This window comes from Epinephelus fuscoguttatus, linkage group LG13 (genome assembly GCF_011397635.1).
Source record: "Epinephelus fuscoguttatus linkage group LG13, E.fuscoguttatus.final_Chr_v1".
In the NCBI taxonomy this organism is placed as follows: domain Eukaryota; kingdom Metazoa; phylum Chordata; class Actinopteri; order Perciformes; family Serranidae; genus Epinephelus; species Epinephelus fuscoguttatus.
This window is the reverse complement of record NC_064764.1, coordinates 37,282,378-37,298,577: the sequence shown is the minus strand read 5'-3', so window position 1 is coordinate 37,298,577 and position 16,200 is coordinate 37,282,378. Positions and strand designations below refer to the sequence as shown.

Here is a 16,200-nt window from a genome sequence, read left to right as displayed (position 1 = left end):
TAAACTAAAAAAAAACAACATAGCCTGGATTCTGTTTTTTCTCAGCCCTGTTATTCGTTGGACGTCATGATGGATGGACGATTTGTTAGACGTGTGTTTGTTTTTCTTTCATTTCAGACTGAGAATCAGAATCGTTCATACGTGGTTCGATCGACGGCCTCCTTCAGTGTCATCGAGATGCCGTACAAGAACCTGGTGTCAGACCTACCATCTAATAGCACTACTGTAAGACACACAAACACAGACACACGCAAGTCATCAGCGTACGGTAGAAATATGACATAAAGAGAGCGTAAATGATATCAGCGTTATCTAAATGTAAAACGTGTGATTGTTCTCAGTTCTTCCTCTCATGCAGATGCAAGTGTAAAAAAAGTGTTTAAACAGGAGTTTGTGTGTGTGTGTGTTCAGGTGAGTCTGTCGGTGATGTGGGTGACAGAAGAGACTCAGCCGGTGCCCGGTTGGGTGGTGGCTCTGGCTGTACTGGCAGGACTGCTGCTGCTGGCGCTGCTCATCTTCATCATGTACAAGGTGAGACACTAACACTGTGAGGACACTGAGGTTTTAACAGGAGTGTAAATCTTTTCGTGTCTCTGTCAGAGGAAGCTGCTGCCTGATGTCTGATATATGTCCTCGAGTGATGTCACTTTGTCAGCGTGTGTGGGTGTGAGCCCTGAGAGAGTCGTTGAGGTCACATGAGTCATTGACCCATCCAGCCATCTGGGGTGTCATTAGGGTTAGATGGGTCCAATTAGGGTCCCAGGAGACGGATTAAGGTTCTCTTTAAGGGTTCACACCCACACATGGTTTAAAGCCTGTGACTCAGCACCAGTCTGTTAGAACTGAAGAAGCCTCTTGGATGAGAGGTGAAACGTCTTCAAGAAACTCAAGTTAGGTCCAGTTGCCTACGATACAGCACTGAACATTACCATGAACTGGACGACTGAGAATCTCCACCAACATAGCCGATGTCATAGATTTCAGGCTGATGAAGACAAACCTCATCGGCTCCAGCACTAAACTAACTGCATTTATCTTCTTCTCCTCTTCCTCCTCAGTTGGGTTTCTTTAAGCGTGTCCGCCCCCCCCAGGAGGACTGCACAGAGAAGGAGCAGCTGCAGCCGGAGGAGAACGGCAACACTGACGCCTAGAGGTCAAACTGTGTTCGAACAGACAGGAAGTCCAGGAGAGAAAAAAAATTCAGGGTAAAATGGACGCGGAGAGAATTTCACTGTATTCACTGTTGAGTGGCAGATAATGGTACTGGTTTAAGATATAGTAAGGGTTGTTTTTTGTTAAACGAGTGTTGTGTTTGTGCCAAAAGAGAAGCTCCACCTGAGCTCTACCTGTCGCAGGTGAAACCCTCACAGCTCAATATTAAAAGTCAACAGTTTAAGGAGTAGTTTGGGAATCAGAGAGTCAGATGTTCAGTTTGATTCAGCTCTCACATCTGTATAGTAAATATGAAGCTACAACCAGCAGTTGGTTAGCTTAGCTTAGCATAAAAACTAACATGATTAATTCATATATTTTGTGCTGTTAGGAGGATTTTTGTTACCTTAGTTGCTTTGCTAAGCGAACCAGGAGCTTCATATGTATGGAAACAAATAAAAGACTTAGGTATTTTAATTTCAACAACCACTTAATATTAAATATTGAAATTAAAATATCACTGAATTTAAAGCATTAAGATATATTACTTAAAAAAACATGCATCTTAATTTATTTGTTTGAAATTCACCTCCTTGAAATTAAAATATGAATTTAATTGATTTGCAATTTCAAAGCTGAATTTGAAGATATTTTTGTCAACATTAAAAAATTCAAGTTTAAAAAAGAAAAAAAAAACATTTCTCAAAATATTTCAAGTTTTTTAAAATAAATAAATGCGTTTTTTTTTTTCTGCTTTAACTTTTGGATTTGAATTTGAGCAATCAAATTTTAGCAACCTGAATATGTTTGTTGAATTGTAAAAGTTCAACCTTTGATCCAAATTTGTGAACACTGACAAAAAATATATTCAAATTCAGCTGTCGATATTTTTAATTAAGAATTTTCATGCTTTATTTTCAAAGAGGTGAATCCAGAACAAATAATTCAGATACTTTTTTTTAATTTGTTTTTTTAAGTAAAATATTTCAATACTATAGATTAAGCAGTTCAGAGTTCAGTTGTTGTCAAAAGTAAAATACTTCTGTGTCTTATTTGCTTCTGTACATATTTACCGTGTATTTATCCAACTCCTGGAACAAAATAGTTCCCAAAATTTCAAAACTACTCCTTTTAACATAACAACCAGACCCCTGAATGCCTCATGGGTCAAAACTTGGTGTTTGTAAATGAAACATCGGTGTAATTTATGTTGACATTGGAGGTTTTCGTCGCACCAGAGCTTGTGGAGTTTGGCCTGATATTTAATTTGCACATTTTGTTTTCCAAACCCAAAATAATTGATGAACTGTAGGGGCTTGTTGCCCAGAAAGTCCAGAACTGCTGATAAATTTGATGTATTTTTTTATCCTGCCCCGAGCAACAAACCTGTTTTCTACAAGAACAGAACAGTGAACTGTTGTTGCTGTAGTTTATCTTCTGTGGATTTATAAAGATTTACATCTGAATCTGAGACCGTCTGAGATGAGATTCTGCTCAATGGTTACCGGGTAAGGTATCTTCATCAGCTTCCACAAAGGGCTAGCTCGTCTTCCCAGTAATCATGTATAATACTAAACACAATACAGAGTAACAGCAATTTTTAAATATTACAATCAAATGAACAAAAAAAGACAAATAAAAGAAATGGCATAATTTATTGAAAACTTGCAACGAAAACAAAAAAGCACATGTCAATGCTAAGCTAAGCTAAGCTAAGCTAAGCAAAAAACAAAACAAATCAATTGATGAACCAGATGATTTCTGGTCGTCATCACAGCCTTTATACTTCTGAAACGACTGCCCTGTTCAGGTGCTGTTCGTGATTAATTCCAACAGCAATAATGCAGCAATATGAAATTTGAATGGTCGGCAATAAGTGTCTGATAATCTGTATTCAGCTCTTTATTTTTGGATAAAGATGGTTTCGTTTGCTACGATATGGGAAGATAAGGAGTGTTACAGTAATATATTTACCCTGATATATTCTTTTTGCTTCATGTGTGTTGGGGGTGGGGGTGGGGGTTCTTTGGGATGCTGGTTTGGGTGTTTTCAGTATTTTTTTTTTTTTTTTTAATGTATTTTCTAAAAAAAAGAAAAAACGATCATGAGTCCGGCTCATTTCAACAAGATTTAGAAATTGTTTTGCAAAGTTTGTTCAGTAGTTTTTGTAAGAAAATGATGTTTGGCTGGAAAATCAATGCAAGTCATGAGTCTGTAATTTGTAAAATTGACAGTTCGCTAAACCCCGCCCCCAAAATAGTGATGTCAAACCACAGCCAGGCACAACAGGTCTGTCAGTATTCAGATTTTTAACGGTGTGCAAGACGCATTAAAAAAAAACCACAAGTGAAATAAAAATATTAAACTGCTATAAATTAAACTGCAGTCATTAGCATGTCCAGCTAGCTAGCTTACAACCTACAGTAGTAAGTAAGTGTTACCCCCAAGGCTAAGAGTTAGCATGTCATAAGCTAATGACAGTAAGTTGTTGGGTTAGGTTATGATTTTAAAAAAATGGTTAATGACGAGCAAATCATGTAGTATTTCTTCACTGTGTTTGAAGTCCTGGATGCTATCAGAGTTTAGGCTAACGTGTCCTGATCTTTGTCAGCGTTCATACACAGGCAACTCCAGCTAATGTTAGCTGAGATAAAGTTACGTTTGTCAAACACATCAGTAATTTCTCATCCATAAAATAGATACAACATTATAATTGGAATGGACCTAACAAAAAGAAATTTATAAAATCTAATCAGTTGTGTCTTGAGCTACTTTAAAAAGATGAATTCAAAGGGAGACAGTTGTAACGTTAAAATTGAAAACATGGTTTGAAACCACAAACATGTACGTAAGCAAACTAGCCAAACAGGGTTATGTTAGCACAAATTAAAAGTCTGATTTTATATTATTTTTCAACATACTTCTAATACTAATAAACTAGCTCTACAGTGCAATCAAGAACAATGCTTATTTATTTTCATGTCTTCTACATCAACAGCATGATGTTATGAACTGGGACCTGTTAGCTTTAGCCTCAGTGTGTTAGCATGACATCATGTAGCCTAGCCACAAAGTATATTAAAGACCAGTTTTGCAAGTTTTTAAACTGAATATTAAAGTCAGCCGGAGACGTATGTAGTGGAACATTAGCTTAATTAGCTAGCTAGCTAGCCACATTTTATTAACTGTGGCTTGCTAGCTACAGTTAATAAAATGTTGTTCGAAATGAGATCCTGCTTTTGTTTACTACTGTGAGAATTTGAGAATCCTTTTTTTTTTTACATTACTAAGAACTTTTACGGTAAATCTGCCACTGTTTTAATTTTAAAGTGTACGTGTGCCATACGAGAATGGGAAATACTAACAGGCGTAGCAAAGGTTATAGCAAAGGCTTATGGAACAGTCAGTCAGCTACTGTTGGATCTTTACCGCCCTGCACTGAAGCCTTTGTTCCTCCACTTCTTTTTTACTTTAATTTCTCGTACTTTATCTCAAGACTGTTAGCTTTAGCCTCTGTGTGTTAGCATGATGTCTTGTAGCCATAAAGTTTAGATTAAATACCAGTTGAAGAATATAAAAAGTCAGCAGGAGACAGTGTTTTTAACGAACCCATAGAGCTAATATTAGCTTTATTAGCTAGCTAGCTACAGCTAATAGAATGTAGGTAGAAATGAGAATTTGTGGAGAATCTGCCACCATTATCATTTTAAACTGTACATGTGCCAGCAGCATTGACCACAGAGGGCGGGGCTTAACGAACAGTCAGATAGCTACAGTTGGATCTTTCCCGCCCTGCACTGAGGCTTCTTTGTTCTTCTACTTATAATTTTTCTAATAGTATTATTTGTCGTCAGATTTCATGAGTGGCAGCTTTGCTGAGAAACAAAAACGCGAGAGGCAGGTTGCCATTTTCTGCTGGTATGAGTGACTTTGAGTGTGTGAATATAAATATATAAAAAAAAAGAAAGAAAAAAAAACTTTGCTATGAATTTGCCCATATTGGGTTCGCATCATGAATTACTGTTCAAGGTTGATGATAATTTTAGAAAATATATTAATCCATTTAACAGTCACAATGAAATAACTCCACAGGAACACTTTTAGCACATTATACATCTTGTTTTAATCTTTCGCTTTCATGTCTGTCGTCCCGCTGAATATCTTCTGCTGATGTCACTTCTGCCGTCATTATTTTGTTTGCAGCTCTTTGTTTGACAGCAGACGTTAGGGATGTACTTATACTACTGTTGGACGTTAGTGTCACAGATCACTCCAGATACAAAATATTGTGGCTTCCAAGTAAGTTCAAAAACAGCCGCCTGCAGACGCCATAACAGGAGATAAGATGAACTCACTGATTTGGTTTAATCGGTGCATTAAAGTGACTCAAAAATAATGGGAAACTAGGACTTGGTAGGTCCGTTAATTAAAGGTCATAAATGTTCAGTATGAGCTCAGAAGATATTTCGTCAGGACGGAGGGACTCACTGCACTGTAGAAACTTTTATAAAGGTTTTTTTTTTAAGGACGTTGGTGTTTAAATTAGTGAAATACTTTTCAGCCGTTCAGCAGGACTGAAGTCTCTTCACTCCGTCACTTCAAAATATAAAAACAAAAGCTGCAGTTTACTGAAAAATCTGCGGTCAGACGTTGTGCTCTGAGGACAAATACAGACAGCCGAGTTACAGATAACGTTAGAAAAATAAAATAAAATCAGAGCCTAAAAACACGTAAAATTAACTGAAGACAGAATCAAACCTTCCCGAACTGACTGAACAGAGTCGTTTGTCTGTCTGTCTGTCTGTCTGAGGGGTTTTCACTGTGTTTTATATTAAATACCGCCGTCTCTGTATGTCTTTCTGCCATCAGAACATGTGGACTATTTTTGATGTATGTGTTCTTTCACCTAGAGAATAAAAAAATAACTATTTCATAAGGAGATGATCTCACCTTTGAACTGAAATAAACTGATTTCTTCACATTTGGTTTTTTTTTTGTTTGTCTTCGTATTTTTTTTTAATTTTGAAGCACACATCTGAAACTCTGAACATAAAACACTAGATATGAGACAAACCTCTACTCTTATGTTGTTGGAAAGTTTTATATTTTGTCACCAGTGCTGGAAAGTACTTAAGTACAGTACTTAAGTACAGCTCAGAGGTATGTGTACTTTACTTGAGTATTTCCATTATCTGTTATTTTATGTTCCACTTCTCTACATTTATCTGATAGTTTTAGTTACTCTGCAGATTAATTATGCAAAATATCACCAAATAACAGTGATGTATTATTACAATAAGTTCAAATAAAACTTTGTTGTTCCCCAGGAGGAAAATAATTATTATAATAATAATAATTAAGATCTAATCATTTAACATACATGATTCTGAAATGAGCCATTCTGCATAATTACTACTTAATTTTTTAGTAAAATTTTGTTCCAAATTTATTTGAATTTTTACTAAAGTAGCATTTTGAATTAATGAGTTGTTGAGTAACTGAGTATTTCTACACTGCGGTATCTGTACCTTCAATGGTCTTTACTCTCTTAAATCTATTTAATTTATTTATCTGTAGTTTTAATTACAATATTAACATGTTCGGTTGTAATTATTTAAGAAAACAGAAAAAAGTATTCGCCAAAAAACGATTATGTATTCACAAAACAAACAATTTATTTGTTTTTTAAATTCACCAAAAAAAAACCAACACTGAAATATTCACACAAAACAAGTGTTTTTGGACAAGATGTCTTATTCCTGAATCCTTGGTTAGTTATGTAATAAAGGAAATATGCTGATTAAAAACACATCAGTTTTAGACCTTTTGAAAAGAAAACTGTCAGTCCATTTTACCAAATTCAACCAGTGGACTATCTGCTAATAAACATGTAAAATCCTGCTGGTGCACTAAGTACTAAAACCCAAGAATCAGTTATTATAAATCAGGATTACAGTTGTGCATTCTCTGCTTTTATCACAGGAAGTCATGACAAAATACAGACTTTTATTTTTTATTTAAAGGAACGGTTCGGAAGAGAAGATTGTCATTGTCATCGTCTCATGTCTGGTAGGTGGATTTTGTTCCCTTTGGACGGAGCCAGGCTAACAGTTTTCCCCTGTTTCCAGTCTTTATGCTAAGCTAAGCTAACTGTCCCCTGACCATAGCTTCACATTTACTTTGATATTTTATTACATTTTACATTTAAAAAAAACACATGAACTTTTCAAACATGATGAATTGTTGTCTTGTTTTTGTGCGTGAAATTTTAGTCTGCACAATAATAAGAAACTAAAGCTGTCAGATAAATGTAGTACAGTAAAATAGTGGAAAGAGTGCAAAGTATTTAATAGAAGAAAATGGAAATAGCAGGGCTGTAAATATAGTCAGTGCAGGCAGGGCTATTGCTCTGAATATATGAACAAAATGTTATAAAATATAAAGTATATGCTTACTCTACATAAACTATAAGTAAGGCATAAAAACTCTTTGGTATTTTTGTCCGATACATGTATGCTGTGAAGATTTCTGGGTGATATGCATGTTGGTGTAATTCAGTGTCAAGTCTCAATTTGATCATGTGATGATAAGATCATGCAGTAGCTAGTTATGGTGCATAACAAAGTAGTAGCGAGCCTTTGGGGCTATCATGATGGCGTGCACTGGGGCCCGTTGTAACTACCTTAAGCCACTGGGAAATGCTTAAGTTAAAGTACCTCAAAGTAAAGTCCAAAAACATCACAACACAACAGATGTTTCTGTAAAATATTTATTCTGTTTCAGGCAGAATGATAATCTGAGTTCTGTCGTCCAGAAGAACATCATGACTTGGTGAGACCGTCATTTCCTGTTTCCCTCTGATTGGTCACTGAGTCAGCAGGAAGCTGAGGTCACTACCTGGGTCGTACTCTACTGAGGGCTTCCCCCTGAAACACACATCATGGTGATCATTGTCACTGGTGTCACTGGTGTCACTTGTTTTAGTGGTGTCACTGGTGTTGGTGGTGTCACTGGTTTCAGGTCCTGACTGTGTTACCTGGTGAAGAGTCTGGCCTTGGTGGTTCCCAGTAGCGTGGCTTTGTTCCCCTCCACCAGCAGCATGGATCCCTCCCTCAGACCCTGGTGATCACAGAGACGACTAGTCAAGCTAACAGGTCATGATACAGTTAGCTCTTTAGCTGGACATGCTAACGAGAGCAGATAAACACTCCTTGTACTGAGCTAAAATTTCTAAGCTGTGATTGGACAGTCACTGTTTGGGGGAGGGGTTGGGGGTTAGTTGCTTCTACAACCAGTTCTCACTCCGAAGTTGTCAAATACCTCCACTCAGTCATTGATATCGGCGTCAAACACCAATGAAAAAGGAAAGAGGTCATTTCCATCACTTTGTGTATTGTTATGGGAAATACATTTGTAACTGACAGTGAAAATGCCAGTGTCGTATTACTGGAAACGTTAAGGTTTTGTAGGTTTCCAGACCAAAATGGACGACAGTTAAAGAATGACCCAAATACAGAAGAAAACAATTAGTGCTGTAGAAATGTACATTACACTGAATTTTTCAAGACAGCAATTAAACATGGAGATCACACTGATTTTACTGATATAGGAGACTTGGATTAACAGGGGAAGGAATAACTTCCTGTCTCACCAGGACACATGGAGTATCAGGTTCTTCATGGTACTGGGTGATCCTCTGCTCTCTGGTCTCCTGCACAAGAACCACAACACAACACAGCCCATAATTATATTTGTTTAGTCTCTATTAATAAAGGTAGGCTGGATAAGTGATTAGCAGGTCCTGTGTGCAGAGGACACGTGGATGTACAGACAACTGTCACTGGATACTGGGACACTGTAGAGAACTTAAAAACAAGAAGATTCTCAATCAACTTCTGCAGCTACAAGGAGAGTCTTTTTACTGTGGTTTCTAGGCAGATTTATTTGCCTATTATTGATAATTACATCCTCAAAAAAGAGTTATGATTTAGAGAAGAAGTGCGATTTTGCCGCAAGTGGGAGCAAACAGGTGCTACATGTTTTAAAGTAACATAATGGTCTCCTCAAGTGTATATCACTGCTGTAGCTCCCCCTGCTGACCGTAATGATAAGGTACTTGTGTCATACACTTACTTAGAAGAGTTTAAAAATCTGAACTTCAGCGACCAATTCGGGCCGCAATGGCCAATCAGCAGGGGGGCATACTGGCGGACGTTCACTCATTGATTTCACACACGTATGACGCGAGTCAACACGAAATATTCTAGCGTTCAAACTTTCAAACAAATTTTCGCGTTGCATATGATGTGAACACAATGTTTAACTGCAGTTACAAGTGTGTTGTTTTTTGTGTTTTCTAGACAGATTTATCGGCATTTATCCATGATAGATATCCAAGATAATTACAACCTCTAAAACTGTGTCACGCTGAATCTAACAATGTGTTTATCATGTCCGTGTGCTCAGATTTGACCGAGTTATGCCTCAGAGAAGGAATGTGATTTTGGGGCAAGTTGGAGCAAACGGGTGCTAAGGAAGTACTATAATCGCCTCGATGAGTGTGTGTGTCACTGCTGCAGCTCCCCCTGCTGACCGTGTTGATAAGTGAGCCTCAGAGAAGGAATGCGAGTTTGAAGCATCTTTTGTTTATGATTTCTCTTTTTTTCACAGTTAACTGAATATTTTTGGACAGGTGGTGGCACAGAAAACACGATATTGACACGTCACCTCGGGCTCTAGAGAAAATGAAAGACAGATTACGAAATACTTTAACACTGTTGGAAAACTTTAATCCTGTTTTAGTGAGCACTATGATAACATCATACAGAGATGATTCTGGAAAAGATCATCGCACTCAGACATTTGAGTCAGCAGGTGACAGAGGGACGGCTGGTTTGCAGTGTTCAATGACTGTAAACTGTTAAAAACCTCCACAGTGTCAAACGTCAGGATGTTTATTTCAGTTTGCTGACGCTGCATTTCTTTTTGTTCACCAAGGCAGTTTTCACAGATTCACATGTTGTATAACTTCCTCCTGCAGGAACATCAGGCCGTTTGTTTCTCACTACAGCTACAGACTTTTAATCCTTCACAGCTGCTGACATGTCAAATCCCAAACAGCTTCTATTTGACCTGAGATGACTGATTAAAGGACAGTGAGGGTGGTAACTGGTATGGCAGGTAATCAGCCAATCAGTGACAGCCAAATTATCACCGCTCTCATTAATCAGCTAGGTGACAGAGTTCAGAGTTGAGACACTGTGTGTGTTTTACTGCGTCCTTATCTGCACAGTTTCCATTCTTTTAACAGACTCTGCAGCATAACGAAAAACAGAACGCAATAAATGAATGACACTCTGTAAACGTCTGGGAACTGAGGACATGTTGATATTTTGAAAGTAATTTTTTTCCTGTTCTTGAGTAATAGACAACTTTAGTTGCTCAACAGTCCGCTGTCATATTTTGCACTTCATTATCCATCCATCCATTTTGATCCAAATATCTGGGGCCTGGTTGCGGGGGCAGCAGGCTGAGCAAAATACTCCAGACATCCCTCTCCTTAGCAACACTTTCCAGCTCCTCCTGGAGGATCCCGAGGGCCTCCTACCATTGGAACGTGCCCAGAAAACCTCTAACACCCCGGAGGATCCTGATCAGATCTTGAACCACCTCAACTAGCTCCTATTGGCACGATGAGGAGAAACGCTGCTCTGAGCTCCTTACCCTATCTCTAAGGCTGCCCAGCCACCCTTCTGAGGAAACTCATTTCGGCATCGGTATCAACATTCTCATTCTTTTGGTCATTACCCAAAGCTCATGACCATAGGTGAGGGTTGGGACAGCTCTCTCTTCACCACAAAGGTCAGGTGCAGTGTCCACATCACTGCAGATGCTGCACCAAACCACCGATCCATCTCAGGCTCCATTCTACCCTCACTCGTGAACAAGATCCTGAGACACTTGAACTCCTTTGCCTGACGCAGTAACTCTTTCCTAACCCAGAGGTGCAATCCACTGTTTTCTGGCAGAGAACTGTGACATGGGGCGATCTTTAGCTCAACTGGTAAAGCGTGTGTGCCCAATATAGACTACATCCATTAAAGCAGCTGGAATTTGACTCCAACCCACGACCCTTTGCTGCACGTCATCCCCCCTCTTTCTACCACCTTTCCTGTCTAGCTACAGCTGTCCTATCAACAAAGGCAAAAATGCCCAAAAAAGTGAAGTGGAGTGCTGACTTTTATCCCAACTGCTTCACACTTGTCTGCAAACTGCCCCCATGCATGCTGGAGGTCACGGTGTCATGAAACCAACAGAAGCATCTGCAAAGAGCAGAGATTAAATTCTGAGCTTCCCAAACTGGACCCCTTTCTCCAAAGTGAAACCAAAACAAACTTGTTCCTTATGGTCAGATTATTTTTCTCTTTCGCAGAAATGTTTCCTGATGGTTTGTGTTATTGCTCACGGGCGCACTGTGAATATGCTCTGTTCTTTCAACACTAGATTGTGTTAGTAATGTGCTGGTTGGCTGTCAGCTGTTGTGTTTGCAATGTGTTCATGTGCAACTTTTTGGCACATGAGATGATGCAACAGTCAGTGTTCTTTGCTGCTAGTTCTCTGAAGTCAGTTTGGTGTGTCTGGGCCTTTAAGCAGAGGCTGAAGTTTCCTGACTCACCCCCATGTGGCGGCTGTTGGGGTCGGTGTCCAGGTAGTGCGGGTTGATGTTGAAGGGGACAAGGCCGATGGCGGAGAAGGATGGAGGGTAGACGATGGGCATGTCATTGGTGGTGTTGATGCTGATGGTGGCCACATTGGTGCCAGCACTGGAGCCCATGTAGGGGACACCGTCCTGGAGAGGAAGGGAGGAGGTGATGTACTTTATCCTTAATTTGTGTTTAAACAAATGACACCAGACTTTTGTTCTGTCGTGGACCAACTATAGGGACACTGTTTGTCTATCAGTCAGGATCTAGTGTGTGTGAGTGTGTATTTTGTCACCTCCAGCACTCTCTTCCTGATCTCCGTCACCACCTTGTTGTCATAGAGACTCTTCAGCAGCCGGAAAGTGTTTCCTCCTCCTGCAAACACACACACTTTATTCATATCTACAGAAACGCTACAGATGAACTGAGGACACAGGCTGATGTGGGAGGTGAAAAAAGGAAGGAGGTTGGAGTGGAGGAGGACATCAGCATAGTTGAACCATCAACTGCAGTGTCCCTGCTGCTCCGTTCTCCTGTTCCTCACCTATGAAAATGCCCTCAGCCTTCCGGACAGCATCAACGGGGTCCGAGGCCTCATGGATGCTGTGCACTTCATAACCTGGGCCAGAAAGTATACAGACAAAACATTAAGAAAACACCTAGAGAACATCTCATCACATCAAAATACAAAGAATATATATGGGAAGGTAATATGAAATATAAGACATACAGAAAGCATACGGTTTAAGGTCACCTCTATATAAACATTAAACTATTGGACTTTTCTTGTTAATAGTATTAGCCCGACATAACTGGCTGCACGAGCTCAGTGACACTCTTCTCATTGGTCATGGACATGCAGAGGTAGAATGGAGGGCCCCCTGTCTAGATCTGGCACTTGGCAGCCCCCCCATAAGAGCATTCATGAATGACCTAACTGTGACAGCAACTTCCGGCCCTGGCTGCAGATTGCTCCAGGAGAAGCGTGAGCGATTCATCTTATGGACAAGGATGAGTTTCAAACCCACCAAGTCCAGGTCTCTCATCCTGAAGAAGGGAAGAGTGGCTGACGAGTTCTGTTTCATCCTGGGAGGGACACAGATTCCAACAGTGTCAGAAAGATCAGTCAGGAGCCTGGGCAAAATCTTCAACAGTTGCCTGAGTGACGCCGCCTTACTTCAGCAAACCAGGAACAACTTGACAGCATTGTTCACTGCTTTAGACAAGTCAGGACTCCAAGGCAAAGTCAAAGCCTGGATGTACCAGCATGGAGTCCTGCCAAGGCTACTTTGGCCTCTTCTAGTCTACGAGGTGCCCGTGACAACAGTGGAGGCACTTGAGATAACAATCAGCCACTTCCTGTTAAGCTGGTTGGGGCTCTCTCGGTCATTAAGCACCATCGCCCTTTCTGGGCATTCCACCAACAGCGTCCTGTCAGAGAAACTCACCAGAGCCAGGGAGCTGATGATGTATAGAGACTCCTCTGATGTTAAAGTCACTTTGGAAGGAATAACTGTGAAGACCAGCAGGAAGGGGTGGGCACATGAAGCAGTTGACAAAGCAGAGGTATGGCTTCAGCACAGCATCCTGGTGTGCAGGTCTGGGTAGTGGGAAAGGGAGACATCAGCTAGTCCAGGATGAGATACAAGTGGAGGTGGAGGAAGAACGATCCAGCAAGATGGGCGGCAGGTACAAGCAAGGTGTCTGGACCAGGTGGGAGCACATGGAGCAACACAAGATTACCTAGGCAGAGCTCTAGGGAGTAAAACCACTGCGAATCAAGTTCCTCATCCAATCCGTATATGGCATTCTCCCAAGCTTGGCCAGTCTGCCCTGTTGGGGCGTGGCAGATACTCCACCATGTCAACTGTGCCAGAGGAGGGGTTCTCTGGAGCTCATTTCTGATTGCTGCCCAAGAGCACTGGGGGACAGGTGATACTGCTGGCGTCATGACCAGGTCTTAAAGGTGCTGACAGACACAATCAGCACAGTGATTCAGTACAACAAGAGTCGGCACGCCCCCAAACAGTTCATCTCCTTCGTCAGAGCTGGGAAAGGCCTAGACCTAGCTAGGCAAAGCCAAGCTGCTCTGGAGGGCTTCTTGTCACCACATGGGACTGACAGCTCCAAACTGACCCAGGAATACAGCTCAAGATTCCAGAAAACATCACAGCCTCTTCACTCCACCCAGATGTGGTGTAAACATCCGAGTCAACAAAGCAAGTGGTCCAGCTGGAACTTACTGTCCTCTGGGAAGACCAGATGAGAGAAACCCACAAACTTAAAGGACTAAACACGCAGAGCTTTTTCTAGAGTGGAGAGCCCCATGCCAGTTAGTTGAGGCTGGGTGCTGAGGCTTTGCTGGGCAGTGGATTTGGAGGAGGGACCCATGGAATAGTGCGCCACTTGGACACAAGTTGAGGACTGACTACCTCCAGCTGGGTCGCCCGGGCGAGCGTATCTGATGATTTAAATCCCAAAACACCCATGACCCTGGGTTCATCACTGAAGACGTGTCCAAGTAGCATCAGTAGGTGTATTTTAGAACTGCAACCAGAACTATGTCCTGATTTTGATAACGTGACACACATAGACATACCCAGAGTCTTGAACTTGTCCCTGGCAGTTTTAGTGTAGGCGTCTCTGTCATGAAGAGCGTACGGGACAAACAGAACCTTCTTCACATTTCTGAAAAATATAAACACACACTGTCATCAGAACAGAGAACAGGGACAGAGTCCATTTTGAATCAACACCAAACTCATTTGAGAGCATGACATCAGACATTTAAGGTTCATCATCAATTAAAATATTCATCATGAGGTGCTGCTTGTAGGCCGAACTTAACCACACGCCTACTGATACACAGGGAATATCTTCATAGAGACATACATGTAGAGAATGTCATGCTCCTTTTAAATTAAATCTCTTCACACAAGCTCCATTTAAACGCCCTGCATTTAGTGATCATTTAACTCCTAAATAAATAGAAATCATTACTACAGTGTATGTCGACTCTCTCCACACCAAACTCCACTGAAAAAACAGGCATTTGAATACGAACCTACAACGAGACCTCAGACTTTTAAGATAATTATTTACTCATTATTTAAATTAAAATATTAGTCATTAGGTGCTGCCTGTGTGCCGAACTTTGCCACACAACTAAAGATTTACTCAGAGTTATCAGACAGGTTCATAGAGACGTGCGTGTCTGCTGAGGAACACGGAAGTGTTAAATTGCAGGATTTTCGGTCGCAGTTCGTACAGGAGCTGCAGCAGTAAACTTACTTGCCAAAGAACTGTGAAATGTTGCTCTGACAGTGGTCCAGGTATCCGCTGCCGTGCAGGGTCGAGTTGGACACCAGCAGGAGTCTCCTCTTCATCTCTGGACGCACGCACACACACACAGCTCACACACACTCAGCTGGAAGCCTGCAGGAGTTTGTGTCCGCTGCAGAGTCCAGAGGTCCGGGGTCACAGTTCAGCTGTGATCCCGCTGACAGCAGCTCTCTGCCGGCTGTAAACCGGCTGCAATCTCCGTTGATAACACACACACACACACACACACACACACACACACACTCACACCGACCCGCTGCTTGTCTCAGGCAGAAACACCGTCAGCTCTGACTCTGAGCCAAACTCTCTGCTGGTTTATCTCATTTAACTTTCAGTTTGACCAACACTTTATTTACAAACACCAGTTACAGTTTGTGTTTTCCATCGGCGGAAACAACACTACTACTTCCGGCACATCTCTTTCAGAATAAAAGCATCATAAATCATACATTTGGACAATAACTGCCAAGATTGAAATGAATATCAGATGTTTTGTTTAATTATCTTTTTCATTAGAAAAAAAAATAGTAAACCCAATTAATGATAACCGAAAAGTGTGATAAAATAATATGAAGGAAACACAAAAGAATAAATGAAGACAATAATGAAGAAAACAATAAAATACTGTATTTTCAGAAATGTAGAATGTGAATTAATCATTTAAGTCATTTTTAAATCAAAACTGCAGCTCGATGTTTAATTCCAGCTTCTCCAATATGATAATGTACTGCCTTTGTTTGTCCTCTGTGACAGTGAAGTGAATATCTTTAGTTTTGGACTGTGGGTCGAATAAAAAGAACACTGTGAAGACATCACCTTGGTCTGTAGGAAACTGTAGTGTCACTTTTTTTTTGGTCATTTAAGGATCAAACAATCAATTAATCAAGAAAATAATCAACAGATTAATCAATAATGGTAGTAATAATTACTTGCATCTTTGGTTTATAATATTTTTAAGAAATTTTAGAAAATAAAATCTGTAAAATCGTGAAGGAAAACATCA

At 40.4% G+C, this 16,200-nt stretch overlaps 2 protein-coding genes across 2 annotated transcripts in view; one reads left to right on the top strand and one right to left on the bottom strand.

Annotated features, from left to right (window-relative positions):
- The window catches only part of itgav (integrin, alpha V), a 50,960-nt gene extending 44,827 nt beyond the window's left edge, over positions 1-6,133 (top strand). The window contains exons 30-32 of the mRNA XM_049594333.1: positions 118-225; positions 412-531; positions 1,059-6,133. Of these exons, the coding sequence (XP_049450290.1) occupies positions 118-225; positions 412-531; positions 1,059-1,151 (321 nt within the window). The 3' untranslated portion in view covers positions 1,152-6,133. The remainder of the gene's footprint in view (positions 1-117; positions 226-411; positions 532-1,058) is intronic.
- A 1,774-nt stretch (positions 6,134-7,907) lies between these two features.
- On the bottom strand, positions 7,908-15,595 carry si:dkey-69o16.5 (Alpha-aspartyl dipeptidase-like). Its single transcript, XM_049594371.1, has 8 exons — positions 15,147-15,595; positions 14,455-14,543; positions 12,400-12,474; positions 12,151-12,230; positions 11,828-12,001; positions 8,804-8,863; positions 8,189-8,271; positions 7,908-8,078 (listed from the first exon to the last, which is right to left on the bottom strand). The coding sequence occupies exons 1-8, from the start codon at positions 15,239-15,241 to the stop codon at positions 8,018-8,020; spliced, it is 717 nt and encodes a 238-aa protein (XP_049450328.1). The 5' UTR covers positions 15,242-15,595; the 3' UTR covers positions 7,908-8,017.
- Positions 15,596-16,200: the final 605 nt, after the last annotated feature.